At 49.1% G+C, this 27,643-nt stretch overlaps 1 protein-coding gene across 1 annotated transcript; it reads right to left on the bottom strand.

The window, feature by feature from the left end:
* On the bottom strand, window positions 1-27,643 carry LOC133346686 (DNA repair protein XRCC4-like). Its single transcript, XM_061558474.1, has 9 exons — window positions 27,598-27,643; window positions 23,541-23,567; window positions 22,194-22,289; window positions 18,993-19,143; window positions 18,133-18,341; window positions 10,192-10,358; window positions 7,951-8,103; window positions 6,619-6,797; window positions 1-307 (listed from the first exon to the last, which is right to left on the bottom strand). Exons 2-9 carry the CDS (start codon window positions 23,565-23,567, stop codon window positions 3-5), a joined length of 1,287 nt encoding a protein of 428 aa, XP_061414458.1. The 5' UTR covers window positions 27,598-27,643; the 3' UTR covers window positions 1-2.

Genomic DNA, 27,643 nt, shown 5'->3' with positions numbered 1-27,643 from the left:
TCTTATTTTATTTCACTGTGTACTCTTCCCACTCCGCCCCCCGCCTGCCCACCTAACTGAAGACCTGAGCAGACTGCACGCACGGAACGCACGGAACACACACGGACGTGTTCCTCTACGTACTCATTGGCCGGCTTGGTTTTGGCGGGCGGCGGCAGCACCGCCGCTGCTGGCGTCTCCGTCACGGTCACCTGCTGATGGCCCCGTCGTTTGCGCTGCCTCCTGGTGGGGCCCGCGCCTGCGTCCATTCCGCCGACTCTGGCGCCGTCGTCGTCGTCGTCATACGGGTCAAAAGCCGTGACGGCACCTGCGGAGGACAGAAGCGGCAAGAGCTCGATCGAAGCGGGTGACGAGGGGTCACCTCGTCAAAGACGAAGGCGGTGGAGAGAACACAGTGTCCTGGGATGACGCTCCCTCAGATGAAAGGCGTGGGCGAAGTTCGCAGAAGGATTAACGCGGAAAAAAAATTTACCCATCGCGTCCAACGACTTGTAGAGTTACGCGATGACCTGCCAAGCACGCTTCCCCCCTCCCCCCCTTGTCCGTCGTTCACACAAGGGCACGGGATGCTCGGGCTTGCGCGCCCACACGCACGCACACGCGCGCATGTACGCACGCACGTGGGCCACACACGTGTGCGTCTCGGGCCTCACACAGACACAGGGGCGGGGGGAGGTATGGGTCGAGCGCTGGCCACGGGGCACGCGTGCCGCTCTTTTAATTGCGATCGCACAGATGCACAACGGCAGCTTGTGAATCCTCTAAACCATGTGGCGCGTTCGTTTTAATTTTTGTTTTTCCTCTCTCGTCCGCCAAACGGCCCCCCACCCACCGCTTCTTCGGTCCTGTTAGATGTGTAAATATTGAGATGCGACACCGCAGCCAGGGTGGTCTGCTCTCCGTTGGGATCAAGAGCCGGGCCCAGGGAAGGAAAGGGCAGAAGAAAAATGGTGCGAAACCTGTCCTAGGGGTCACTGGTGGCTGCTCCTCATCCGACTGCGGCCACCGAAACTCCCACCCCTCCTCCTCCTCCTCCCCCGGGAGCAATGCAGGGCAAAACAAAAAAAAACCTGCGCGACAACAAAACAGCCCCTACTCGTGATGTGTTTATTTCCCCGAGTCCCAGGAGCCGCTTGAGAGTTTAAACAAATGTTGCATCGAGCGTGGAACACGCTGAGAAGCGATGCCCACCTTCATCGTGGCGACACTGCCGGTGGTCGGTAATAACGACGGAGTGGCAGCCAAGGGAGGCAGCGCGCCCCGGGAGAGAGGACACGGATCGACGAGAACGCCTTGTGCGGGGGGGCTAGAGGGGATCGTTACGTGGCTCGGGGAGGCCGTCGTCATCCAGCAGTGGACTGATCATGGCCTATGATGATGTGGTGCATCATGTAGGATTCCATGGGTGGCAGCAGGGTTTCCATGGATCGGTTACGTACAAGATACATGTGTCAAAATCATCAAAACTGATATGTGCACTTTGGTGCGTGAATCACTAGCAAAGCAAATAATGCCAATCCATGGATAATTTTACAACCATATTAAACGCAACTGAGAAGGCAATGTTATTGCAATTAAAATATTACCGCGGATATCTCAGATGTCGTTTGGGAACGCGGCCGCTCACTTTTGTTAACGATGACATCACAGGCCGTTTAAAGTGCACTTTGCAGAGGACGGGCCGTGCACTTGGGTTCCTCTCTGCAGGAATTCCCTGGAGGCTCTGTGCACAGAGCCCACAATTGTGGAAACTGGCCCAGTGGTTACTGCAGTGGGCCAGTGGTTATTGTTGAGCCACTGGTTATTGTACTGGCCCAGTGGTTATTGCAGTGGGCCAGTGTGCGCGTGGTCATTGGTTATTGCGCTGGGCCCAGTGGGACGTGAGAAGTCTCAGGTTCGACGGCTCTATCTGGAGTACGAGATGCGAGCGGGCGCGCGACCCGTCGCTCAGCTTCCACGGAAAGACGTCCCCGCGGGTGCGGTGGTCGGGCGTTCCGATCGCGAGCCCCGGGACGCCCACATGCACAGGTGGCCGCCTCGCTTTTGCGCCCTGCGCCATGGGGTCCTGTTATTACTTTTTATCGGTGGACGCGTTTGAAGACGTGTTTAACAGGCGCCACGGAAAGCAGGAAAAAAAAGGACTTGCACGGTGCCGCTAAAGTGTACTTGGCACTAATGGTTATGTTGGCGTGTGAGCAATTCACGACTCTCTATCAGCGTCTCGCTTTGCATTGTTTTGCGATTTCTCCTTTGTTCATTTGCCTTTGATTCATACGGACATAATTGCAAGCGGAAAATATTTGAATTTTTTTGATAATCGTCATGAATCCTAAATATCCGATTCTAACAACCATCACAATTCTATTATTCATGATATACCAATCTTGTTGGGCTGCAACGATTCATCCTCGGCGATTCGATTAATTGACGCGATTAAGGGGTTTGTGATTCAAGAACTGATTATTATTATTTTTACATTGTGGTGAACTCAGCAGTGTTTAACGACTGTGGGGATCGCATTAATCCATTACTGTAGAAGCTGTATAAAAGCACACTGTGTATGAGTACAGTTCTGATATAAGCGACGCATGCTAACGTTACACCGGGAGGGTGTAGCGGGGGGGACACACAATGAGGCAATTTCTGATGCAAGAGCACAACTTCAGATATAAGCACAGCTGGGCCTGCTCAAGAGGTATGCGTGTATGGGTGCCACGGTGGTGAGTTGTTAACTCCCTCGCCTTGGGTTCGATACCGACCCACATGATAAGCCACTTCGTTGTGCTATCACTTGTGGCCAGGTCGCTTCTGAAAAACAGCTATATAGCTCAGGGCCTTACCTTGTAAAATAAAAAAGAATTGTTTAGTTTTAGTTTAGTATATCCAGCAAACTGCTGTTCAGGAATATAAAATGATCGACTCTTACGCACGGGCGATTCAATCCACGCATCGCGAGCGTAATAATAAACGATTCCGATAGACGCGCCATCGCATGCCAACTAACATTTACGAACACTTCACTTAGGAACAGTTCTTGCGGGTAATGCAAAAAGACACGCAAAAATAAATCATAAATCAATCTCCCCCCTCCCCCCTCCCCCCTCCAGTGAAAAACGTCACTCCGGAGAAGTGATGTGTGCGAAAATGAGCCTTGAACGAGCCGCGGGGAATCTGGGGAAGAAAAGAGGCTGTTGTTGTATTTCTGCACTGCGGCGTTAATTTTCACAGCACGGCACGGTGGGGGGGGGGGGGGGCTGGGTCGGGGGTGAAAGGGGGTGTAAGGAGCAGGAAGAAGCGGGAGGATATCCCAGACGCGAGTGGGGGGGGGGGGGTAGTTTCACCCTCACCGCGATGGCACGTGGGTCCCCGCCGGCTGCGGGCGAGCGGAACCTCTTCTCTCTGACCTTCGACCCCCTCGGATATTTCCAGTAATTAAATACCAGATGTAACAAAAATATTTGTATTACGACATTAAAAGGCAACTAATAATAATAACAGAGAGGGGAAAATCGGTTGCCAGGGGCGATTCCGTAAATAAAAACCGCGAAACGCCAAAGCAGTAAATCACGCCGCAGTGTCGCCGGCAACGACCTCGGGGGTAGCCAAGTGAGAGAAGAGTTCGTTTAAATAATTTGTGGCAATGTCTATTGTTGTGCGCACCAGCCTTGGCAGCGCATCCTGACCTGTCTGCGGAATCATTGTGTTTCGCTTTCCGCGGAAACGTTCGGGCAACCTCGGGACAAGCTGTGAACAGTGGCAAAGGCTCCGCGACTAATGTTCTCATTTGTCAGTCTAAAAAAAAAAACCGTCTAGGTAAACAATTAGAAACGTACTTTCTTATTTAATTAATCCCTGGGGAGAACGTTCCTCTTTCCCCTACCGCCATGGGCAAGTCAGGGTAAAAAAACACGCGGAATATTTCTTTGCTGACGCCGCTGGGATGTGCAAACCTCAGGGCGGTTGTGGATATTTTTTTTTTAGACACTGTCCCCCCCCCCTCCCCCTTTTCGCATGTGAACGCAAAACACAGGTGGGCCCCCGTCGCCCCACGCCGCACTGCACGCGGTGGACAAATTCGGCAGCAGGGGACGACTGGCAATGCCGTTTGCGGTATATTTTCTGCGATATAAATTAGCAGCATGAAAACGCGGAACTCACAAAGGAGCAAATGCGTCTGTAAAAGTCTGCAAACGCCGAGGTTGGCGCAACTTCATGCATCGAGGCGAGTGAGACAGAGACAGCGATAAACAGATACGTAGATGGAAAACAAAAAAAAAGACAAAAACGCTAACTTTAATGTTGAAATTAATTCCTGTGGACGATTTTCATCGGCTGCGACAAATAGTGCGATTTTGCTTGGCGTTGTTTTTCGGAGCGCGTACGTGACCCCCGTTGTCACAAAACACGGTGATGGGGAAGAAATGGGGGTCACGCAGCTCCGGCGAAGGAAGTCAGCTGCACCCCGTCTGAGGGCGATGTGTTGTCCGTGCGAGCATTGTTCCAGCAGCGGAGGGCCACAGACCCCACCCCAGATGGGCAATTGAACTCATAATCCCAGCAAAACAAACATGAGCACGCGCGCAGCGCGTGTGTGTCTATACATACACCTTGAACTTGGATACAATGGAACAGAAAATAACCTAATGGTTCCCAAGAGGGACATTCAAGAATGTGATAATGCTGCAAACACAGCTTTGGGTTATAGCCACAGGAAAATGGGTGGCTAAAACAACAAAAATTATTTAAATAACAGAAGGAAACATAAGAAATTGTTTTAATCCAAATGTTTGACTCACCCAACGCTAGTTGGAAGGAAACCCTATTCAGACAGACCGCGACAGGGGAGGGGGGAAGGAAAAAAAATAAAAACGGTGAGAGTTGAGAGCTGACAGAAAACAGGACAATGCGAGTGGGAATTCATTCCGACGCCGTCCTCATTTTAACCTTAATCACGCGCTCGTGTCGAAGAACAAGGAACGCAGCCGCCACAGGGGCTGAGCAGCAAGCGCCGTGTTCGATGCGCAATGATCATCCTGCCGAAGGAGATTTTATTTTCAATGCCGTGCTTACGTCGCTGACCTTCACACGATTCAGGTCGCCGCTTTGTTCTTCTGCAAGAGAGCTTGACGGAAAATTGACGGCTCCTTTTGAGACGCGTGAGGATTAATCTCAACGAAGCCGAACCGCGGCTCAGGGCACATCAGCCGCTTCTCTTCGTCGCGTCCCGATCGCTCCTCTGATCTCTGTCCATTTTTACCACCGTGACCTCCCGAAAAGCTTCCTCCCAGACACTCAAAAGCGTTCTCCTTCCAAGAATCTCCTGCCGCCCAAAGAATAATGCCGCACGCCCCCGCCGGTCGACCTCCCTCTGACCCTCCCTGACTCCCGCACGCCCGAAAAGTCAGTCAGCCGTGACCCCCCCCCCCGCCACCAGCTCACTGTGGGTCATGACAGCGGACTAGGACCCGTCCCACCCCCGACACAAACGAACAAAGGGCCGCCTGTGCGCGCACTTTTGAACCGCGGGAAGGCGATGGGATGAGACGCACCAGCCGGCCGACCGTCACGCAACCCCCGCGGGCGGCAGACGGAAACGTGGACCTACTTTCTATTTCGCGGCAAGTTCACGTCGTCGGTAACGCCTCCGCCGCTTCCGCCGCTTTTTTCTTTGTTTGAACCGCGGAGCCTCAAACTCTCCGCCGCCCCCTGACAAGGTCAAGGTCTCCCTTTAGTCCGTGATCTCCACGTGTCCGCGGCACGTGATGAAGAGGGCCTCTGTTGGCCCCCGCTTTGGGGCAGATTAAGACGCACGCAGCAAGTCTTCCAAATGCGACGGCGCGTGAAGGCAGCGTCAATTACGGACTCCTTAGAAAATGCACTCTCTCCCCGAAATATATTGCAGTCACGCAATCCGACGTCGTGGCACGGGAGAAAACTATTTCCATACAATGTTTGCACAGCGAGAATGGAACCGTATCGCAACATCGATTAACTGCATCTTAATTCACTTCGATATGCCCTTGTTATTCTCTCTCAGGGCATCACCTTGTATATGCCCAGCAAAATGCTTGCCGCGTGTAGATTAAACGAAAAATAATATATATTCTCAGAGCTGGATTATGCTGGCTTAATTTACAAATCATATGTAATAAGACTTATCCGTGCAGTCATTGCCCAGGCTTACAGACCATCAACCCGATATGCTTGAGAAATCCAGTTCAATCAGGCGCAGCTCAGCCTCCGAACTGAACCCGGGATCTGTGCAGAGCGGACTCGTTGCTCTGATGTGGCCATTATAAACTCCCCCGGCCACTAGACCACCTCAATTAATGACTCTCCCAATCAAATAGCAAACTCCCTCTATTAGACTTGCCAGTCCCCAGCAATCCAACATCTGCTCATCAGGTATTGCACTGCTCCCACCCCCACCACCCTGCTACTCCCCCCCCACCCGCACACTGTGAACAAACAGCCTGGTCACTTATTACAGAGCCTCGAGTGTGAGTGAGCGTTAAGTGCACGCAGGTTTGGTAGAGCGGGAAGTGGAGGGGGGGGTGCGGGGGGGGGGAGCTGCGAGAAAGCGTGGGAAACCAGCGAGCATCTGTCAGCAGCACTCACCTCTTCGCTCGCCCTCCTGCTGGGTTACGGACACGGTGCTCGGGGCTTTCGCCGCCTTCCGGTTGCCGGTTCCGGTCGCCGGGGCCTGGCTCTCCTCGTCGGTGGTGCCCCCGTAGTCAGACTCGTCCGTGCCCTCCGCCGCCCGGGCCGCAGAGCTGCCACCAACAACGCCGCCGGCGCTTCGACGAAAACGGCAACGGAAGCGCCGGTGGGACGGACGCCGCCGTCATCGTCGTCGCCCGGCGCGTGCCGCGCGATTAACGCGTCGCCCGTCGCTCGCGGACAAGAGGGGCCCGCGATGCGATGGCAGGGACGGAAGCGATAAGCCAACAATTCTCACGCCCATTGCCCGGGCAACTCGCGACCTCACCAAACCCGCCCGGCTTGCAATGATTACCGAGTCACCTCTGCTTGACTGACCCGGTGTAACCCATTAGCGGAGCTGTGTCCGTGGATTTTGGGTAATACATTGACAGAGAGACGAGGGTTGAGCACGCATCCTCACGCAAAAGTAACTTGAAAGAAAGCACCAATTTAGGCCATTGACCTGCGGCGCCTTATATTCTGGACTCTGCTGATGAGGTTCAAAGAGTTCAAATTGATCCAGAGTTTTTCCCTGCTTGAAAAAACGTTCTTGGAAAAGACTGATCCACCACAAGGCCCAAAGGATGTTGAACTAAAAACATGTGTGGCGCGGTGAACGGACCCTTACCTATTGATTGGTTCGAGTGTTCTTTATTTAAACAGGTGATAACAACCCACTGAGATTCACTGTCTGTTCTGCAAGGGAAATATTTGTAACATCAGTGATGAAGGAATATTGTAAAATAAAATATTGAGTGACAATCCGATTTGGGTCCTGAGAAACTATATTAATCCAAATCGTAATTTGCACTTAGTATCAGCAGGAAATGTCTGGACTGGCTTCGAGTTCTGATTCTCATCAGCAGTCCGGTCCTGTTAATGAGTTTCGTTAACCGTGGATTACACAACACACTCAACGTTTACTATTTTGACACGCACATGAAACTTTAGTGTCAGATGTCAACAAAAGAGACTGCAAAGTTGCTTGAGAGCGATTCTAAACACAAAAACATTTGGTTATTCTCTCAATTACAACCTTCCTTACCGAGGGGCAACAGGTGCAATAATATTATCTCCGGACACTAAACTCACGCACCGCACCGGAGGTTTTACCTGCGCTGAAGGAACCCATCCAGCTAAGCCCTGACCTGGTTCGACCCATCACCTGACCAGACTATACTCCTTCTTATTGACCTACACAACTCAATCACCTGTGCCCCGGGGGGCGAGCCCTGGCTGGACACTGACCTGGCGCAGGGAGGGGGCACTTGGGCCGCGGCGTGCTTATCCAGGGTATCCTTGAGCCGCCGAATCTTCTCTTTCTTCTCGTTGAGGACGTGGATGAACTTTCCGTACAGGTCCCTCTCCAGCTCATCCTTGTTGTCCACGGACGCCCTCAGCCTGGACGGGACAGAATACAAAGACGCACAAAGGCGCACAAAGGCAAAGACCATTGGCAGACTGTTGGGGAAAGTGCCGTGAGCGAGTAGCACCTATGAAGGACGGCACGGCACACTAGGGGGTGGGTGGCCAGCGCATTGCCCGCCTGGCCGCCCGCTTTTGTCTCCCAAGTGGCGACATTTACACATCGCACCAAGTACTCATTTAAGGCTGAGTCGACCTAGAGGAGGCCCATGACCGCTTCAAATAGCCGTCACTGGTGTTGGGCGTGAGCGGGAACTGAGCTTGGGTCGCCGGTTTCGTAGCGTGGTGCGCTAACCGTTCCACTGCCGCTCCCCACAAAGACACACGCAAACGCTCACGTGCGTACGCGAGCGTTTGTGCGACGGCGGACGTCACCGCGCATTGCGCTCAAGCCCCACGTCGCACATGCTTGGCGAAACAGAAAAAAATACAAAAACACATAAAACCAACACTCAAAATTCGACATCCCCTCACTCGGACGTTCCGTCAAACGGGGCCCTTGTACAGCAACGCAGGTGGTGTGTAATGAATCGGGAGTGTGCCTGGTGGGGTGACACGCAGGGATTCCAGCAGCCTTCAGCCTTCGCTGTCATTACAACCTCCCAGGCTGGTCGGCCAGCGGTAACGATGATGGATGATGTGCGGCGGGGGGGGGGGGGGGGACAGTCACGAGCTGCCAGCGGCTGGACCGTGGAAACGCCACCCTAACCCTGGGCCCTGTCCCAAAATTATTCTTTTTAGGGAATTGGTAATATGAGCGAAAGAGAGCTCCAAATTAAATTTCCATCGTACGATTCGCTCAGCGTTTGTGATATTACAACGAGACACCTGTGTGAAATTTATGCTTGGAAAGTTTCAATGTGTATATATTATTTTTTTCGCTCTCCAAAGTTACCCGGGATTTTATTAAATGCACATTGTGCAGAACATAAGGAACTTATCACGAAACCTTTTTTGGGGATATTTTCTTTATTTTAGTGCTCGGTGAAATCGCCGTGGTTGCAACGCCCACAATGCAGGCAACTTGGGAGTTGGGGTTTGTGGATCACAGAGTGATACGGTGTGCATGAGACACCCACCTACAGGGCAATAAGTTGCAGGGAATTGGAAGGAAGCAACGAGCAACTTGCCACTAAGGCAATCAGCAAGTTGCCAATGAGCGAAGGTTGACTGGAGATTTTGACAGAACGCCTTGGTTGCGGGAGCAGAGATAGCGCAAGAAGGGGAGTAGAGTGGGATGAGAGGTGAGCGGTAGGAGAGTGCGGAGTGGAGAGTGGAGTGAGATGAGAGATAGGAAAGGGTGCAGGATTTAAATCATGAATAATTATAGTATGCATTGATTCAAAGAAACCTTTGCTTCTCTACCTTTTACAAAAACGATGTTAACATAAATTTCGATTTAAAGCTTTTGGGACTGCAGGGATTCATCTTCTTAATTCTTTCTGTAAAGTCACGTAGAATGGAAATAATAAAATAATAAAAATAAAACATTATTTTATTATGTTTTATTTTTATTATTTTATTATTTCCATTCTATGTGACTTTACCGAAAGAACCAAGAAGATGAGGTTAACATACTCTTTGGCTCTTTCGGTAAAGTCACGTAGGTATAAAATAAAATAACTAGCAGTTGTCCTGCTGTATTGCTTGTGTTGCGATTGAAACGTCGTGATTTAATTTAATTTATTTTATACCTACGTGACTTTACCGAAAGAACCAAAGAGTATGGATCCCTGCAGTCACGAAAACTTCAAATATCGATTGAACGATGTTAACGTTTGCGCAAATAAGAGTTGACAACTGTGGCTCAGCATATGAGCGAGTGGCTCATGGTCAGAAGTTCAAACCCTGGCGGCTGTGGGTGTCGATAAAATGAGCACCACTTTGTGGCAAAATCAACAGCGGCTGTCCTATGGAAACACTCAGCCCCATCAAAGGAACGTGGAATTGCGCTAAATTTGGCTCAGGGCACGCGTAGACAAGATACTCGCGGGCACGCGCGTGTGGGGGGGGGGGGGCGGGAGTGTGGGGGGGGGAGGAGGTGTTTCGAGAGTTGGCGCGTACTCTTGGATGGCGCGCCCGCGCTCCTCGGCGAGCCGCTCGTTGTCACGCTGCAGGTCGTCGTTGCGCTGTCGCAGGCGGCGCTCGCCCTCCAGCCCGCGGTCCAGCAGCCGCCGCACCAACGTCACCGGCTCGTCCAGCTCGCGCAGCTCCACCGTGCCCAGCTCGAACTGCCAGCGCCGCGGTGCGATTAAGGGGGGGGGGGGGGGACGGACGAGTCAGCGGTGAGGGCGGGGGGGGGGGAAATCGCGCGTTTTGTCACGTGGGGGTTCGCGTAGCAGCTATCCGACATGCGCTTTGTCCTCGAAAGTCTTTCATTACCGCACTAAACACTTTTTTTTATTTCACCAGGTGAGGCCCACTGAGCTATGCAGCTCTTTATCACAGGTGACCTGGCCACAAATGATAGCTCAACGAAGTGGCTTATCACGTGCAAATTTATAGCAGCCAAATACTCTAAACGCGTGTGAATTTTTAAAGCGGAGGGAAAAACCGGAGGACCCAAAGAAAAATCCACACGCCCATGGGGAAAGAGACATGCAAACTCCAAATATACAGCAGCAGGCGTCAGGGTCGGGATCGAACCCACGACCTCCTGTATACCAAGCGAGGTAGTAAACATCTCGCCACTGCGGCGTCAGACAGTCGTTCACCGATAAGCCGGCAGCGACATCGCTGACACACGTGCTCGTACCGGGCTAGATACATGTTGAGACCACGTGGAGGGTCGAAGGCTTGCTGGCAAGAACAGGTCAAGGGGTCATCTGCCGCCTGATGCTCTGCTTATTGTTCCGAGCGCCCGTTCTTCTGCCTCGTATTATTGCTGGAGGGCATCTGCTAAACAGCCACCCAGTAGAATCTTTCACGGGCCTTTTCCACCATGGCTAATTTTGACAGCACTGATGTCAGCGGTTGCCAAGTCCACTCAGCTCTAGGTCCTCCTGTACCACAACTGCCCATCTTTCCACGAGCCTGTGCTGTGCCCATTCATGCCTCCTAACAAATGTATGTGTGTGAGCTCCCTATATAGACAAAAAGACAAATATCCCCGTATAGCCTGAACAGACTATTGGGGCAAGTGCTGTTAGCGAGCACCTATAAAAGCTGGTACGGCATACGAGGGGGTGGGTGGCCAGCACCACGCCCGGCCGTCTTTGTCTCCGCAGTGGTGATGTTTACACATGACACCAGGTACTAATTTGAGGCTGAGTAGACCTAGGGGAGGCCCATGACTGATTCAGATAATCGTCACTGGTGTTGACCGTGAGTGGGCATTGAACTCGGGTCACCAGGTTCGTAGCGCACCACGCTAACCGCGACACTACCGCTCCTCATATAGCTCACTCACACACACACACGTGCGTGCGTGCACGCACACACACACACAAACAAAACAAAAAATCAGTCGATTGAAGTTTGTTTCCGTAGCGCATTTTTAAATACACGCGCTAACATGAAAGCTGTAAGGCACACGTGAAGCAAACACATTAAACATCTCCATTACAACACTACGATCAATCTAAACAAAAGCCATGATAAACAAAACATGCATACGGTACAAGAATTTAGAAAACAGAATTCACATCCAGCTTTGTCAGCAAACAATGACCAAATCAATTGCATCATTTCACTGCCCTTTGCATAACCATGCAAGAGCCACTGATATAATTTTCTCTCTCGAGTTTTCAAAATACCTGCACAATAATTATGGTTAATTTTCAAAACGTGGAGTTGGGGTAAAGACAATGGAACACAATGGCCAGCCAGCATTTACCAGTTAATAACCGAGTAAAAACCCTAGAGTGGGATGTGAACTCGCAACTTTCCAACTGCGAGCCATGTACTGTGATTACTGTGCCACTGGGCCAGATTAGGTACAAAATTCTCACAGGCCTGCGAAGGTGGCCAAGCGATGGCAGTGGAGGAAATGGGATCGTGATCTCATCTCCCTGGACCGCAGCATGTGATAACCTTGTAAAACGCCCCTTAAAATGAAACTGGCCAAACGTCGTGATGCAGGATATTGAGCGAGGCCTTGCTGTAAAAAGATGGATACCAACGGCGTAATATAGACGACATATCATCACTCTGAGCACAGGTTTCTAATCTGTGACTTTATTTGTATGGCCGCGGTGTGGCAATGTAAAGTCGGTAAACAGCCTGAGCCTACGAATCAGCTCTGCAGTCTACAAAGTTTCAGCGTGACTACCTACACTTTGTGAAATGCTCAGACATATATACACACGGTGCATACACACGCGCACACACACACACGCGTATAGATGTGCATGCATGTATTTCAGCAGAGACTATTGGTTCCCAAACTTTCTCGACTCACGGAACTCTGTGAATCCTCAAACATTATTTTGTACACCACCACCACCACCAATTTACTGTTCCTGATGTCATATGTTGTATTACGTGAGTAAATAATGGCGGCAATCAGCAGATCCAGTCAGCAGCCAGCTATGTTGATGAGTCACGAATATCATCTATATTAGCTGAGCAATGGGCATTAAAAACTAGGTGACTGCACAAGAAAAAAAAACACACAACATCTGTAATAGTTCCAGGGATCATGTCCCACAGCCTTACACACCACAGCTTGGGGCTCGGCAACCTGCGGATGTGGAGCAGCATGCGGCTCTTCAAGGACTCCTGCCTTGTGGCGTTATTTATTTCGGACCACCGTCTCGCATTCACGTTGCATTGGCGGCTCTTGAAATATCGAGGTTTTCATTTATTATCAAAGTACAAAAAAAACGGCAGTGGCGCAAGTAAGCAAGCGAGTAATTGCAAGGCTGCACCTTTTCCGTTTAACTGAGAAACGCCAAATGTTCCGCGCAATGGCTTGGGCCGTCGTGCCGTTTGAACGTTCTGCGCGTGTCAATCGGTGCACTCGATTCTGAAAACGGTTACCAGCTTAGCGGATATCGTTTCACAACCCTGCAAAGCATGCGCCTTAGGGATGTACGGATTTGGACCCCACGTAGTTTCAGCCGGAGTTCAATGCTCCTTGCCTCCGCAGAGTTTGATTTACGATTTGGTTATACCGGAGCGAGGATCTTCAAAGGATTAATGATGCAAGCAGACGAAACAAAGATACTGACAAGACTGCAATGCAGGGATCAGCAACCAGATGTCATAGTACAAAGGCAGACAAACAAAGACACAAGTCCGCATCCAAAAAAAGCAAGACTAAAGTTAACTTTAGCAGGCACGTACACATACGCGCGCGCACGCGCAAAAAATCAAGCCCGCAATATTACTCCGTGCCAGCAGCCACATGACACAAGCCTTGAGTCTAAAGATGGCAATTAAAATCCAAGCATGGGCCAAGATTTTGCAAGGCGGCATGTGGGGTCTCTGTCTGACTCTGCCGAGCTTCAAGCAGTCCTCGGGGACAAACCACGGCGAGGAGAGCGCGATTTCGATCTTTGCATCCGTTGCATCTCTCTCTCATCATCGCTCCGTTCAAGAAAGAGCGACCTAGAGAAAACAAAAGCGCTCGTAGAAGGTGGCCAGGTGGCTCGGGCAAACCGAGCGCTGGGCCGGCGCCGCCATCATCCTGCGTTCTCGGCTAGGTTTCCTGATCAAACTGATTTGCTAGAGCGGAAGCAACGAATGATCGCAGACTAATCACCGACGACTAGACCAAAACCGCCCATCGTATTTACGTTTGAGATTTTTCTGCTGTTGCTTAATTTGGCAAATATTCCAGCCGTGAGAATAAAAAAAAGACACGTGGTTTTTGTTTGATCAACAAGCAACAAACATCTGCATAGCAGGGCGCGTGGGAAAGTGTGGGATCCCTTGTGTGGATAAGAGGTCACTAGAAGGGATCTCAGACGTAGTTCTATGACATCACCTTCCGAAGACCACTCTTTAACACGGGGCGATTGCACTATACTCTTTGGTTTTTTTCGGTAAAGTCACCGAAAAAAAACAGAGTATGAATCCTTGCAGTCACGAAAACTTCAAATCTAGAACGATTGCACTATGTTGCAAGGGCTTCGAGTTGATAAAAAGTACAATGTTTAACTCTCAGAGATTGGAATATGCCAAACTAAGTGAAAAATGTAATTTAACGGTTTAATTTTTTTGCGCAATGATGGTGACTGGACTCGCACAATGAGTTCCCCGCACTTGAGAACCCGGTTTAAACCATGACATGTGCCCATCACAGTCTGTAAGCAACTGCTGCTGTCCCCCTCCTAACCACTTTCACATCTTCCATTCAGCAGCGGAGATACAAATTCACAAAATATGTTTCAAACTATTGTTTGAAACTACGAAGGGCAACAACAACGACAACTAAACCAATATCTGCGAGCACGCCGACCCCAAGCTACACGTGCACACGTTGATCACCGAATTGCATTCCCAGGTCTGGTTAATTCTTCCAGTGACAATTCTGATGAATTACATTTGTTTAGTTTTTTTTTTCTGAAGAGAAACACACTGTTGTGCACACGCGAGCGCACACACATACACGCGCGCGAGCATGCACGACGGACAACGTAAACACCTAAAATATTTGGCTGGAAAATGACAGCCCAGACGAAAGCCAAAATGTAAGTCTAAAACATGGAATGTCTCAGCACTGAGCCACCCAGATGAATTCAGTGTGGGCCACAGCTGTAAAGGTGGCTGAAAACTTGGCTTCAAGTTGCGGCTCAGGACCACTAGAAAAAAAACCTGCTAGGCTGGCTATTTTTTTTTTAACAATACACGCAGTTGTTGTGTGCAAGCAATTGTGCGAAAATTCGCGCAACATAAAAAATGTAAAGGAAATCATTAATTAAAGCAAAAAAATCAAACAAGGGCAGGCATTGTTTTAGCGGCAGTTTCAGACTATGCAGTGTGCTTCGTGGTCCATCATTAAGGCCGCGTCACAAATCCAGTCGAGACAGTTTTACGGTCCGGCCAGGCCCTTGGAAACGGGCCAGGCAAATTTACACCACCGCCCCAAAATTAGTGCTCAACTCCTCCGCCAAAGTATTTTTTTTTGTGTTTCTCAGTGGGGATCCCTTGGCAATCGCTCGCACGGTGACACACAATACCCGATATTTGCTCAGGTGTCCTCCCCCCCACAGGCGATTGCCGCCCATCGCCAGCGAGCCACCACCACAGACAGCTGTTTGGACAGCGGAGGGCCCATTGGGGTTGGGTGGCGTCGTTGGGCGGGCGTGGACGGGAGGGGACCATCGGCTCCCGGCCACACAAACCCGCAGAATGCACACCATCAACACGGCCATTGTGTATTGACTGCAAATACAACGGAAGCAGGGTAAATACGAGAGGACAGGCACTTGCCTGTAGCAGTGGGTTTTTTTTGTTCCCCCCTTTTTTCTTAACCCCCTTTTTCTTAACCCGTCTGTTTGGAGGCTCTTTTCTGTCTGCACATACCAAGGCAAACAAACAATCCTGGACGCAAATTTCCTGCCGGGCCAGCCCGATCCTGGCCGAAACAAATATGTGAACAAGGCTCGGGGGATGCCCCTCCCGTCGCACCTGTGTCTTCTCCTCCTCCTCCTCCCGATTCTCCGGCAATAGTGAGCCACGCCATGAGTGTTTGACGTGCCCAGCGGTCGCCATCGTGGTAAGAAAATCTGCGTTCGTGATCGCGAGGGTGTGCAAGTTTGTCATCGGGCGTCACCGTCATCGACATGATGTTCGTCTTCGCCATCGTCATTGATCGATACGCCGCTGCGTATATTACCATTATATTGCAAATTTCGAAAGTCTCGTGGGGGGAAGAGCATTACCCCGTATGAGAGAACAGTAGGGAGATTTCATAGAAATGTTCATCATCATCGTCATTCCTCTGTGGTGGGTAAAATAAGTACCACCTGCTGAGGCAGCAGTAGTTGGTGGGAAGTCAGTAGCTCTGCTATGAAGCGACTGGACCCTGCCATAGGGATGTGGAATTTAACACCACTGGACGAGGGACCACCAACGAAGATGAACACCGCCCACCACTAATTTGAAAAAGGGAACGCTTTGATGTTCGACTCGTGAGCTGCTGTTACTGGAGCAGTGGGAAGCAATGCCAGAGGAAAGCAACCCTAATTTAAGCCACCCGTTGTCTCGTCTGTACGTGTAGGGTGGCATCGGCTGACCCGAGCGTAACGTAGAGATGCGTTGCGACATGCCACTTCATTGAGGTTGGGGGATCGATCCCGACCCTGACGCTTGGATATTTGGAGTTTGCATGTCTCTCTCCTCGTGGTCGTGTGGATTATTTTTCTCCGGGTCCTCCGGTTTGTCACTCCACATTTGGAATCAACATGCATTTCGATTATTTAAGATTATTTTGCTGCTATAAATGTCCACGTGATAAGCCACTTCGTTGAGCTATCATTTGTGGCCAGGTTGCGTCTGCAAAATAAGCTAATAGCTCAGTGGGCGTTACATGGTAAGGTAAAAAGAGTTTAGTTTTATTTGTATACACTCTTTAAGTGATTTGTTTACATTACCTATAGTTTGCACTCCTATCGTGAATTTGTATTGTTTGTTGTTGGAACATTCTGACCGATCCCTGCTGGACATCTGTGAAAGAGAGCTTGATAGCTCATTGGAGTCCTCCAGTTTAAATAAAGATTCTGATTCTAAAGGGAGATTCAACTCAAAAAAGACCAGCAGGTCTCGTTCTATAGACACCTACCTATGGTGGGTACATCACCTGTTGTGTGACACGTGGTCAGTGCGGGTTGATGGTACAGGGTTCAGATGTCGCTAGCCAGTGATAATAGCCACTGCCCCCAAGACGATTGGTCAGGACAACAAAACAATTATCGAAAAGGGAAGAAAAGTGGATAAGTTGAAACAACTGTCATAACAAAGACCCTGTAAGAAAAATGTATAATGATCAACTTTTAAAAACGCACCTTCCTACCGTGCCAAAAACGTACCGATAGTCAACACAGAACATGCGAAGCCCGGCGCCTGAAACAAAGAGAGGCTTCGGGGGGCTTACGTGTTGGCATTTTTAGAGGCCATTCATCAAGCGCCAGGAGCTGCCACAGTCGGCCGCGCACCAATTCCCACCGGCACAGAGAAGTGTACGGTAAGTCCTCGCTGAACGCGTAGCAGTGCTTACACTACAATGCTCTTTCACTCTAACGCGGTTCTTCCATTCGGGAACAGTCTTCGCAAAACGTGGAACGCGCACCGTTATAACGCGGTTACCGAGCGGTCGACGGCGAACCACTTTCTTGAGCTGCACGGCTGAGCGGAGTCATAGAGCACGATGAATGACACGGAACCGCGGCGGCGTACACTCAGTTATTTGTCCCGCCATCTCGCCAAACGTTGTCGTCACGTTATTTATGGGGAAATAGTGTTCTCTCAACATGTTTGTCGCTTAACACGGCACTTTCAGGAACGCATCTCCTGCGTTAAGCGAAGACTTTCTGTAAATATATTAAAAAATCATTCCAGCAATACGTCCGGGGTGTCACTTTGAAGATGATTAATTATATGTTTCGAAGATTTGGCTTAGTTATGGAATAGATCGATGGCGCGTGCACGAATCCGCGTGCACCATCACCACCATCCCATCTTGGATAAGTACGTGTGATCGGGAACTTTCCAACACGCGTGGTATTTTACGACTATTTGTCACCCAGCAAGAAAGGCGGGGAAAATATTATCTGAAATTGCAGTCCTAAATTGGCTGACGTAATATGCCCAAGTAAAAACCAGGTAGCCGATAACTCTTAACGATTAACCGCATCTTTAAAGCATCTGAAATGCAGGTTCAAAATCTAGCAAAACAAAAGTAATAATCTCCTTGGTTACAAGAGCAAAGGGGAGGGGGTGGGGAATTACGCTCGGAGTTTCCGAGGTGCCAACGGAGAAGCTCCCCCCCCCCCGCTACCGTCAACAAAAATTATCCTGAACATTCCCCAAAAATCGCAACGCTCAACGCGCGAGCCTCACCGTGACGTCGCTGTGCACTTTGCAGATGGAGAAACACCTGCGGCGAGCGCGCCCGGGGCTGGCGGGGGGCTTCAGGTCGTAGCGGAAGAGGTCTCCGTTGGAGGACGAGTCCCAGCAGTGGCCCAGGAGGGCGGCCCGGAGCTCAGCGACGTAGTCAACGAGCGACAGCCCGGCTTCCGACGCCTCCTCCTCCAGTTTGGAGCTGGTCACTGCGGATTGCGCACCACCGACGAGCACTCGATCACTTCCGACGGTTCGACACCCGAGTCAATTGTCGAATGGCACGAACGAGAGCCCCACTGCACTGCTGTCTCTGCAGTAAGCGAGGCAGAGGTTATTGTAGTTATAACGAGATGGTCTTCTCCGATGTTGTTGTGGGTAATGAGCAGATTAATAAGCTATCTGTTTGTGATATGGATGTTTCCGGGCGTGTCAGTGTATTTTCCTAGGCGCACATTTCTTTCTGCAGTTAAATGCAATGACTAAGCAAGAGGCCCTCTTTACAGGGTTGCTTGTCAGCTTGTTGGTTGATTAACTAGTCAGTACGGGAAACGTTACCGTAGTCCTGAAACATCCACAGGTGGCATGGTTGGGACACTTCCGAAAACGTGCACCGTACTCGCCATGGGGACATGAGCTGCTTGCAAACCACACAGGTGAGCTTAGCTAAAAGACAAAAAGGATGTTCCCATACAAGCTGGGTCGATGCTGCTCTTGCAGGGAAAGACACCGATGTTAAATCGGTGGGTTTTGTCGGCACGCAATCGTGACGGGTGGCATAATTGCGTCCGTGTGGCGATCGATCGCTGCGTTAGGGAGCGAAGGAGGAGATGCGCAAACATCAAGCGGTGAGGCCGAACCTTCCCCTGTCCAGGCCGTCCGGCAGTCGGTGAGGCTCAGGTTCAATCCCTGATGGCTGTTCTTCTTCCAGGTCACAAGGGCGTAGTAAGTGCTCCCCGGGTCAGATGACAGGTGCAGCCTGATGACCTCGCCCTCCTCGCCCATCGTGTGCTGCAACGATCGTCATTATTCATCATCATCATCAGCATCCTCATCACCTCGTAAGCTAAGTAGAATTGAGCCTGGATAGTGCTTTAATGGGTGACCAGGAACATAAATGCTGCAGTACTATATTGTCAGCAGAGGGCAGTGCAGCAAAATCAGTTGTACTGCACTATGCTCCAATATCTATGTTCCTCGCGCCATTTAGCATTGGGAAGTCCGGTCAAATGCCCCCTCCCCCCACGATCCGCATGGTGTGGAGATGCACTTATCCACCAGTGGATTAATATATACGGGCTGAGCAGGTAGGGCCCACTGAGCTATACGGCTCTTTATTCAGAAGCGACCTGGCCATAAATTATAGCTCAACGCAGTGGCTTATAATGTGGAAATGTGTAACAGTCAAATGTTCTAAATGCGGAGGGAAAAACCGGACGACCCGGAGAAAAATCCACATGACCACGGCGAGAGAGACACGCAAACTCCAAATATACAGCCGGCGTCAGGATCGAGATCGAACCCACGACCTCTTGCATACCAGGCGAAGTAGTTAATAACTCGCAAGAGACACGGTACTCTGGCGTCAGCAGCGACGTCAAGTTCCAGACGAGATACGCCTGGGTCGATCGAAGGAGACGAGCGTACGGGCGCGAGACTGACAACGGGGCAGCGAACCCGAGCCTGGCGAGCGATGGCGTTTGCCAGCCGCGCGCCCGCACCGCGCCCACGGCAATGAAAACCAGAAGCCGAGAGCGCAACACAGGGCTCGGTGTTCTTGAGGGGCCCTTTCCCCCCCCCCCCCCCCCCCGCATTTATTTTCTGCGATTAAGGTGCCTGGTTTTTTTTTCAACATTTTTTTTTACGATTTTTGTCGAATCAAAAATTTAATGGGGGTTTTTTTTATTTCCTCGCGCTGTTTTAAATTATTATTTTTTACTTCACAGGTTTCTGGTTTTTTTTGGGTTGTTTTAACACATTTCAGAAAATTTAAAAAAACCTACACGATTTATTTTTCAGCCCAGAACCAAAACTTTTGTTTCCTGTGCGTGCAAAAGCACATTGTATGTTTATTATAGGCAGGCATTTCTTGCAAATAAAGACGTATATGCTCATTGGGCGTCTCAGAAAAGTGTACAGGCGATAAGCGACGATCGTCATCATGGTCAATCTCACCAGCAAATGATATGCTAACGCAAATCACACACGCACATGCATAAGCTAGCGTTGCATCTAGTCTAACGGGAGTAAACAAAACGGTACAAATAAGGCGTTAAAAAAAACCCATGAAACAATAAATACGAGATGAGGTTGCTGGGGGGGTGGTTAATTGGATGAAAATCAAAGGATTATTTAATTGAATCGAATCCCATCAATCCCTGGTCACGGTTGAAATCTCCGTGCCTCTCGTGTCGGCGTATTGCATCAGGCAAGGGGGCGCGCGAATACATTAAAAAATATATATATTTCAGTAGGAGCCCGGTACAGAGCACGAACGTTGGGGGGGTAGGGGTGTGAGCAGAGTATGCAGAGATACATAAACTCCGTGGACAAAAGTCACGAACGCCGTGTTCCTGGATTTCGAGGAGGGACGAGATTGAGATCGCTGCTGCCCCTCCGAGTGGGGACCATGAGCGAGGTTTGTGTACTTTTATGTGGGGAGGGGAGGGAGAGGCAAGAACTTAAGTAAGAGAGTAGATGGAGCGGGGGGAAGGGGGGAATATACTGTGAAAAATGTAATCAAGCTCATTGTTGCACCTTGAAAAATTTAGGCTTTGTCTGCTTTGCAATGAGCGTTGGTGCCAAGTCGACCTTTACTCTCATACACATTATTAGGCGTTCATATCCAAACCTTATCCTTCAATCCGACTGCCGAGACATTTTCACGAGGGCGTGTTCCAAATAAAACACGGACGCAGTGATTGAACACCACTCCCGTGTGTATGACGCTCAAAGAATGGGGAAATGATCTGTGAAATTGCTCGCAAAGAGCAGGCTCGGCTTTTAAAAGCAAAACATGTAGCCACCTACAGCGACTCAAAAAAAAGCCATATGGACGTCCTGCGCTGTACGAGCATGTGTGCGTGTGGCAAGGGGCGGTGCGGTAATTAGCGCGCTACACTACAAAACCGGTTTCTTGGGTTTGAATCCTGACCTTGACTGGCATCAATGGCAAAGTGGTGTCTGAACCTGTCGTGGGGCCTCCCCTAAGTTGGTTCAGCATTAAATGAGTACCTGGTGTGGTGTGTGAACATTGTCAGCGGTTAGACAAAGGTGGCCCGGGCGTAGTGCTAGCCACACCATTGTGCTGCCCTGCACTTTCCCCAACAGCCTGGGCAGCTATAAGGGGACCTCTATCTTTGTAGTGTCCACGTTTGTCTTTGTTTTACTCTGCAGCGAAACAGAGAACTGGCACACCTGCCAGTCAATCCGGCCTGTACTAAAAGGGCTTTAGAAAATATAGCTGTTTTGTTTTGCACAAAAAGCCCCTGTGTGCAACAAATTGACATTATTCGACTTGGAAAGCCACATTAAGCAATTAGTTCAGGATATTATTGCAAAGAAAATATCTTTGCCTGAAGGCAAACATTGGAAACCGCCTACGTAATTTATCTTGAATTTTGGAACTCTTTTTGGTGTCACTACTCGCCACATCAAAAAAGGAGCATTTTGCTTAGAAAAAATTTCCTCACTTCAACGCGTTGCAAATAAAACTGTCTCCATATGTTTCCTGATTGATATGTGTAAAAGTGTGCGTACATTTTCTTTATGTTGAGAAACAAAAAAAAGTTTGTTTTTCCTTCGGGAGCACGAAATCCCATTGCCATCGAAAAACCCGAGACTATACATTGGCAAAAAAACCCTCAAAATCAAAACATGGCCCATGTTTTCCCACTCACTGCACTGCGAATGCTCAACACGGCCAAGACGTATGTTTCTCTTCCTCCAGGAGAGAAACATGTGGCATGAGGAGCATCGTGCGGCTCGGTACAAGGCCGACATGTGCCCTTCGTCAGATGGGAAACAGGTTCGAACCAAACCCAGCGCCACGTTCAACGAACCTGCAGCGTCGTGCAGAGTGCAAAGAGCACACGCAAGGCTCCCACGGTGGGAACGCAGATACCGAGAGCGTATTTTCTTGCACCACACGCGTAGCTCTTGCACCACAACACACATGAAATAAAACGAAAGCATGCGGCTATAAATCATTGCGGGAGGATGTGAGTTGCAGTAGAATAAACAGCCGAGCCATTTGTGCGTCAGCGTTTTAGAATGGAGCGGTGGTGGAGTGGTTAGCGCACTGACCTATGAACCAATCAACCCGAGTTCGATTCACGTCCGTGGCTAACATCAACACTGGGTCATATCTAAACCAACCTGGGTCTTCCTCTTCAAAAAGCCAGAGGGCTAAATTTCGATGTAAAGCTTTCGTGACTGCAGGGATTCATCTTCTTGGTTCTTTCGGTAAAGTCGCGTAGAAGGGAAATAATAAAATAATAAAAATAAAACAATTAAATAATATAAGAAGAAGCCAGAGGGCTGTTCGGTGTCCAGTTGGTAGTGCTATCACCCCCTTATATTCCTGCTGGGTTTTCTTCAAGTTCTCTGGTTTACTCCCATATGAAACTAAAAACTCATTCATGGAATTGGTCAAATATCCCAATGCAAACTTCCGAAAAAAAAGTATCGAGATTCAATTCCCCCTTCACTAACCCGTGATGAATGATTAAATAACCTCCATTGCTGACATGGCATAAGGAGGCCTTCATCCAACAGTAGACTGACAAGGAGTTGCAAAAACAAAAAAGAGTCACGATGAGTAGTTTCGGTCACGGATTGTTTAAGCCGTTGAAAATAACGCTTCTTCTACGCTTGAATTTTATTTTGCCGCACCGTAAATTCCTAATGTTGCTCATAAACATATCCGAATCACTTCTGAGTCAGTTCCTGGCGGGGTGGTAAGTTTATAAGCAGAGCGTGTCTTCAAAGTCGTGCTATCTCAATGGCATCGTCTCGTGGCAATGTCACATCCTTCGACCCGTGCCCCTGCTCATTCTTTTGCGCAAACAGCAGAACAAACGGCAGACCAAATGAACAAAAAAACATCGGCAAGACAGGATGAAGCCTTTAAGATGCAAAAAAAAACACCCAAAAATTTCTGTTGCGGTCTGCTGTGCGTCTCTGCTATAGTAAAAAAAAAGGACTAAACAGAGAAGACGTTTTGAGGGGGAAAGGCTATCGCACAGCTCAGTGCAACAGCCCGTAATAAATCTATGACCTCCACCGACGCGTGTGAACACACAGCCCAAGTGAGCTGTGTATAAAATGCACCATAAACGTTCGAAACACCACGGGAGGTAGAAAGCGCGTCGGTGTGCGATCCGAAGAGAGACAAAGGCACACTTTACCCCTGGGTGATTTAGGGTCCTCAGCATCTGTGCGAAAGGGGATAGGTTTCAACACACAAGGCCAAAAGTCGGTTAACTTTGGGTACAGAATGAAACAAGCAAAAACAATTTGATTAATTGCTGTATGGGGAATTATTTGAACATATATCACTGCGCTCGTTAATCTGGGTAGGTAGAGTGGGTGCCCTTAGGACTTGTTCAGATATCAACTCGCCACTGATGTTAGCCAAGGCTGGCAATGGAACTCACCTTTTACCGGGTTTATAGCACGGTGCACCAACCACTGTTCCACCCATTACGTGTCAAAATCATTCAAAAAAAATTTAACTGCAAACATCGCCATTTGTGACATTTAAATATCACAAATGAGACGCAGTGTAAATTTGAACCAATTAAAACAAAACAAGTTGTAAAGAAAACAAAACTGAGCTGATGATAATAGTACAAAAACAAAGCTATATCATCTATTTGTTTTTTTTTACCCCATTTTTGTTTTTAAAAAATTATTTCGTGGACAATAGGCACGGACCGGCGGCCTGCCCACAGCTGGCACGTCTGGCTCTTATTTTTCGTCAGAAAAATGTCAAACGCATCCCGAGGACGCCCTGTGCTCGCTAGGGACGGGTGGAAAGATTGCTCTGTCGCCGGGCGAAGTTAAATGTCGTACCCTCGGCCGCAGCGATCAATGTTTACGGACTGAAGCATATGGGCGATCACCAACTGCGTCTTGGCATCTGACGCTACGAATGCCTGGGAACGCGTCTGAATCAACGCCCATGGCACGCTTCCCCTTCCGACGTGGAAACTCACTACTCATATGCTGCATCTTGTTATATAATAAATAAAGCGCACATCAGATTGCGCACCCCTATATTTAACCGGCAAGGGAAACGCACGGGGACTTTGCAAATGGCTGGAAGAATGCATGCCAATTGTTATTAATGTGTCATCAATACCAACGTGAAATGTGAACGGACTTTCGTGGATTGATTTTTCTTTATCTTGGCCTTCGTTATGAGAATCTGTCAAAAGCCTTTTAAAAGGCAACATTTGTATCGTCGCGCAAGGCGCACAAGTCAGCGCTGGAAGGGTGAATGTTAATAATTTAGAGGCCCCCTAGATGACAAGTTTCCTTCTAAGAGAGAAAATATATATATATAAAAGACTCAAGTTCATTAAATTCACTGCTGAAGGACAACAGATGGCAGAAACAGGAAGCAAAGGGCACCGCCGCGTCATAAATTAACGGCAGTTACTCTATTCTCCAGGCCCCGTGCTCAACGAGGATCACGTGCGCCTTGCAGACCCCAGGCACGCGCACACCTTGAGCCTCACGCGATGTGACATTTTCCCATTATCTCTCCAAAAGAGGCCGTTCCTGGGCTCTGGCAGTTTGTCATTCCGCTCTTTAAAGGTAGAAAAAAAAGAGAGCCGGGATCGGATGATTCCCAGCGAGTGGCACCAAGTCTGCAATAAAGGGTCAAAGGATGTTTGAGTTTCCAGGAGAGAAAAAAACGTTGAAACAAATGGACTCGTTAATGAAAAGCCGCTTGACCCCCCGCCCCCCCCCCCGCGTTCTCGAAATTAAATAAAAGGAGTGGCAGCAGATGCTCCGCGCAATTGAGACTCAAAACAATTTGTTTTAAAGGTCACCACACCAGAAAGAGTCGTGGGCGAGTTGAAAGCAGTGTAAACTGTGCAACCTGGAGAACCTTTGTCGGTGCTCAGCAATGAGCGCGCGGAGGAAAGTGCACGTTATTGTTATGTTTCCAATTACAAGCAAGTATTCCTAACACTCCTTAATTATCTTCAGCATGTGCCGCTGCAGTTTAGACGAGAAAAGCCGCGTTTTAAGTGTCAACATCCATAAAGCATGCAATTTAATGACATTTTCTACCGCTAAGCAGCAATGGCCAGTACATAAAAGCAGGGTAATGGTATATAATTGACAATGATTTTACATTGATGCATTTCATTAAGTTAATGGTGATTGAATACACAAGATAAAAAAAACTGTCTCTATCTTGATGATAACTGTCTCTATATTTTAAGTATTCAGAGTGCTAAATCTGAATAAACCTTAATTCAAAATATATCTCAATAAGCGTAACACGAGTCAGCCCTTGGAAAATCCATTGCTTGATTATTGTCTTCCCACACTGTTGGTCTTGGGGGCTGTTTTGACCACCCTTCATCTGCATATTTATACTGAATAAATCCGATGTGCTGCAAAGCTCTTTATCAGACTTCGAGTAGGGGCGGGTCAGAAAGTTACAATACAAATACACGACACGCGTGCAAAGTATACGAAAGGTAAGCAAACAACTAAAAAAAGTATTAACTTTATATTTTTCACCAGTTAAAGCCCCAATATTAGCTTCTTTTTCTGAGGCGACCTGGCCACAAATGATAGCTCAGCGAAGCGGCTTATCACGTGTAACTTTATAGCAGCCAGATTATAATCTTAATAACATTTCACCACGCTGGTCAGGGAAGGTTATATAAGGGGAGGAGCGGTAAGGGGGGGGGGGGTGCATAACCAGATCAGATATCATTCACGATTGATGTCAGCCGTGGCGTGGAATCAATGTTAAATAGCGCCGTTCTGCTAACCACTGTTGCTATCAAGACCGCTTACACACAGAGGGCCGGTACAAGACAGAACGACCGCACGTGCGAGGGGCCGTCCATAAATGACGTCACGCACCTAGGGGTGGGGGGATCAGACATTTGTGACGATGTGACGAGGGGGGGGGGGTTGAGAAATGTGACGCCACATCAAAATGCGCAACTTTAAATAAATATAGACAACACGTTCTACTTAATTAAATCGACTTTTTAATGTTTTCTCCTACAACGTCAGAGTGCAGCGCCACATTAAATACGCACTACAACGACAATAGTTTAAAGCGATTTGAAGCGTGTTTTATTTGGGGGGGGGGGGCAGAGCTTTGTGACGTCATATATGAGGGGGGGGGTCTGACTTTTTGTGACGCCGTGTGACGAGGGGGGGGGGGTCAAAAATCGTCCAAAATCACGTGACGTCATTTAGGGACGGCCCCTAACCACTGTTGCTATCAAGGCCGCACGTGCGAGACGCACATCGAGACGCAAATGAGAAACTCCTTCAAATCAAAGTCGCTAATTTACACTCGCAACCGCGACCACAACGAGCTCCGATCTAATTAAATATAATTTAAATAAATACTTGCCAACCCACACGTTTTACCCCGTATTCTTTTACAGGGAATTCTAGTTTTCAGGTCCATACGGTGTACAGCCGTTTCAATACCGGCAAATGTGTTTTTTTAATACCTATTTGTGTTTCTCCCTTGTGATGAAACTTTTTTTGTATATACAAGGGCACGAGGTGACCAATAAGATCTGATATTCTTAGGTTTTTTCGGTAAAGTCACGTAGGTAAAACATCAAAATTAATAAAAAATTAAATAAAACAAAAATCACGACGTTTCGGAGGCCTCCGAAACGTCGTGATTTGTTTTATTTTTATTAATTTTGATGTTTTACTTACGTGACTTTACCGAAAAAACCTAAGAATATGAATCCTTGCAGTCACGAAAGCTTCAAATCTAGAAATAAGATCTGAATTGGTCCGTGATAAGGGGCCGATCATAAATGACGTCACGCACCTAGAGAGGGGGGGGGGTCAGACATTTCTGACGCCGTGTGACGAGAGAGGGAGAGAGGGGGGAGGTAAAAAATCGCCCAAAATCGCGTGACGTCATTTATGGACGGCCCCAAAGGGGTTGACGGCTTCGCATCCACGGACGGGGTCGCGTTCCCGATCGCTACCCAAGGATCCCCTCGAGCCCTCGGCCGCAGCCAAATCAGGAAACGCGTAAGGCTTCGGCCTAAAGCGCGCCAACGAGTGCGCTCTGAAGAATCGTCGTCGTTCTTTCACACGTCGACGGCACAAACGTTTAGGAGTTTTCAATCGCGGCGTTCAAGCGGCACCCGCCGTCCGTGTCTTGTGTGCGCGCAGAGTCGCGTCGTCGCTCCCGCCAATACGGTACAGCCAATACGGTAAAGCGCTCACCCCGAGGATTCTTCCTCGCGTCCTGTCGATGAGCTCTGGTTGCTCC

Source organism: Lethenteron reissneri, chromosome 24, assembly GCF_015708825.2.
Source record: "Lethenteron reissneri isolate LAM-NWPU_2019-01 chromosome 24, ASM1570882v1, whole genome shotgun sequence".
Lineage (NCBI taxonomy): Eukaryota > Metazoa > Chordata > Hyperoartia > Petromyzontiformes > Petromyzontidae > Lethenteron > Lethenteron reissneri.
The sequence above is the reverse complement of the archived record's forward strand: the minus strand, read 5'-3'. Positions and strand labels throughout refer to the sequence as shown.

What these genes read in the sequence shown, in the direction of transcription:
- LOC133346686 (XM_061558474.1), bottom strand. Translation starts at nt 23,567, where the DNA reads ATGCTGAGGACCCTAAATCACCCAGGG. An exon ending in GTGCCCCCTCCCTGCGCCAG is followed by an intron (nt 6,798 to 7,950) that starts GTCAGTGTCCAG and finishes TTTTCGTCGAAG; the next exon opens with CGCCGGCGGCGTTGTTGGTG. An exon ending in GCAGGAGGGCGAGCGAAGAG is followed by an intron (nt 308 to 6,618) that starts GTGAGTGCTGCT and finishes TGTCCTCCGCAG; the next exon opens with GTGCCGTCACGGCTTTTGAC.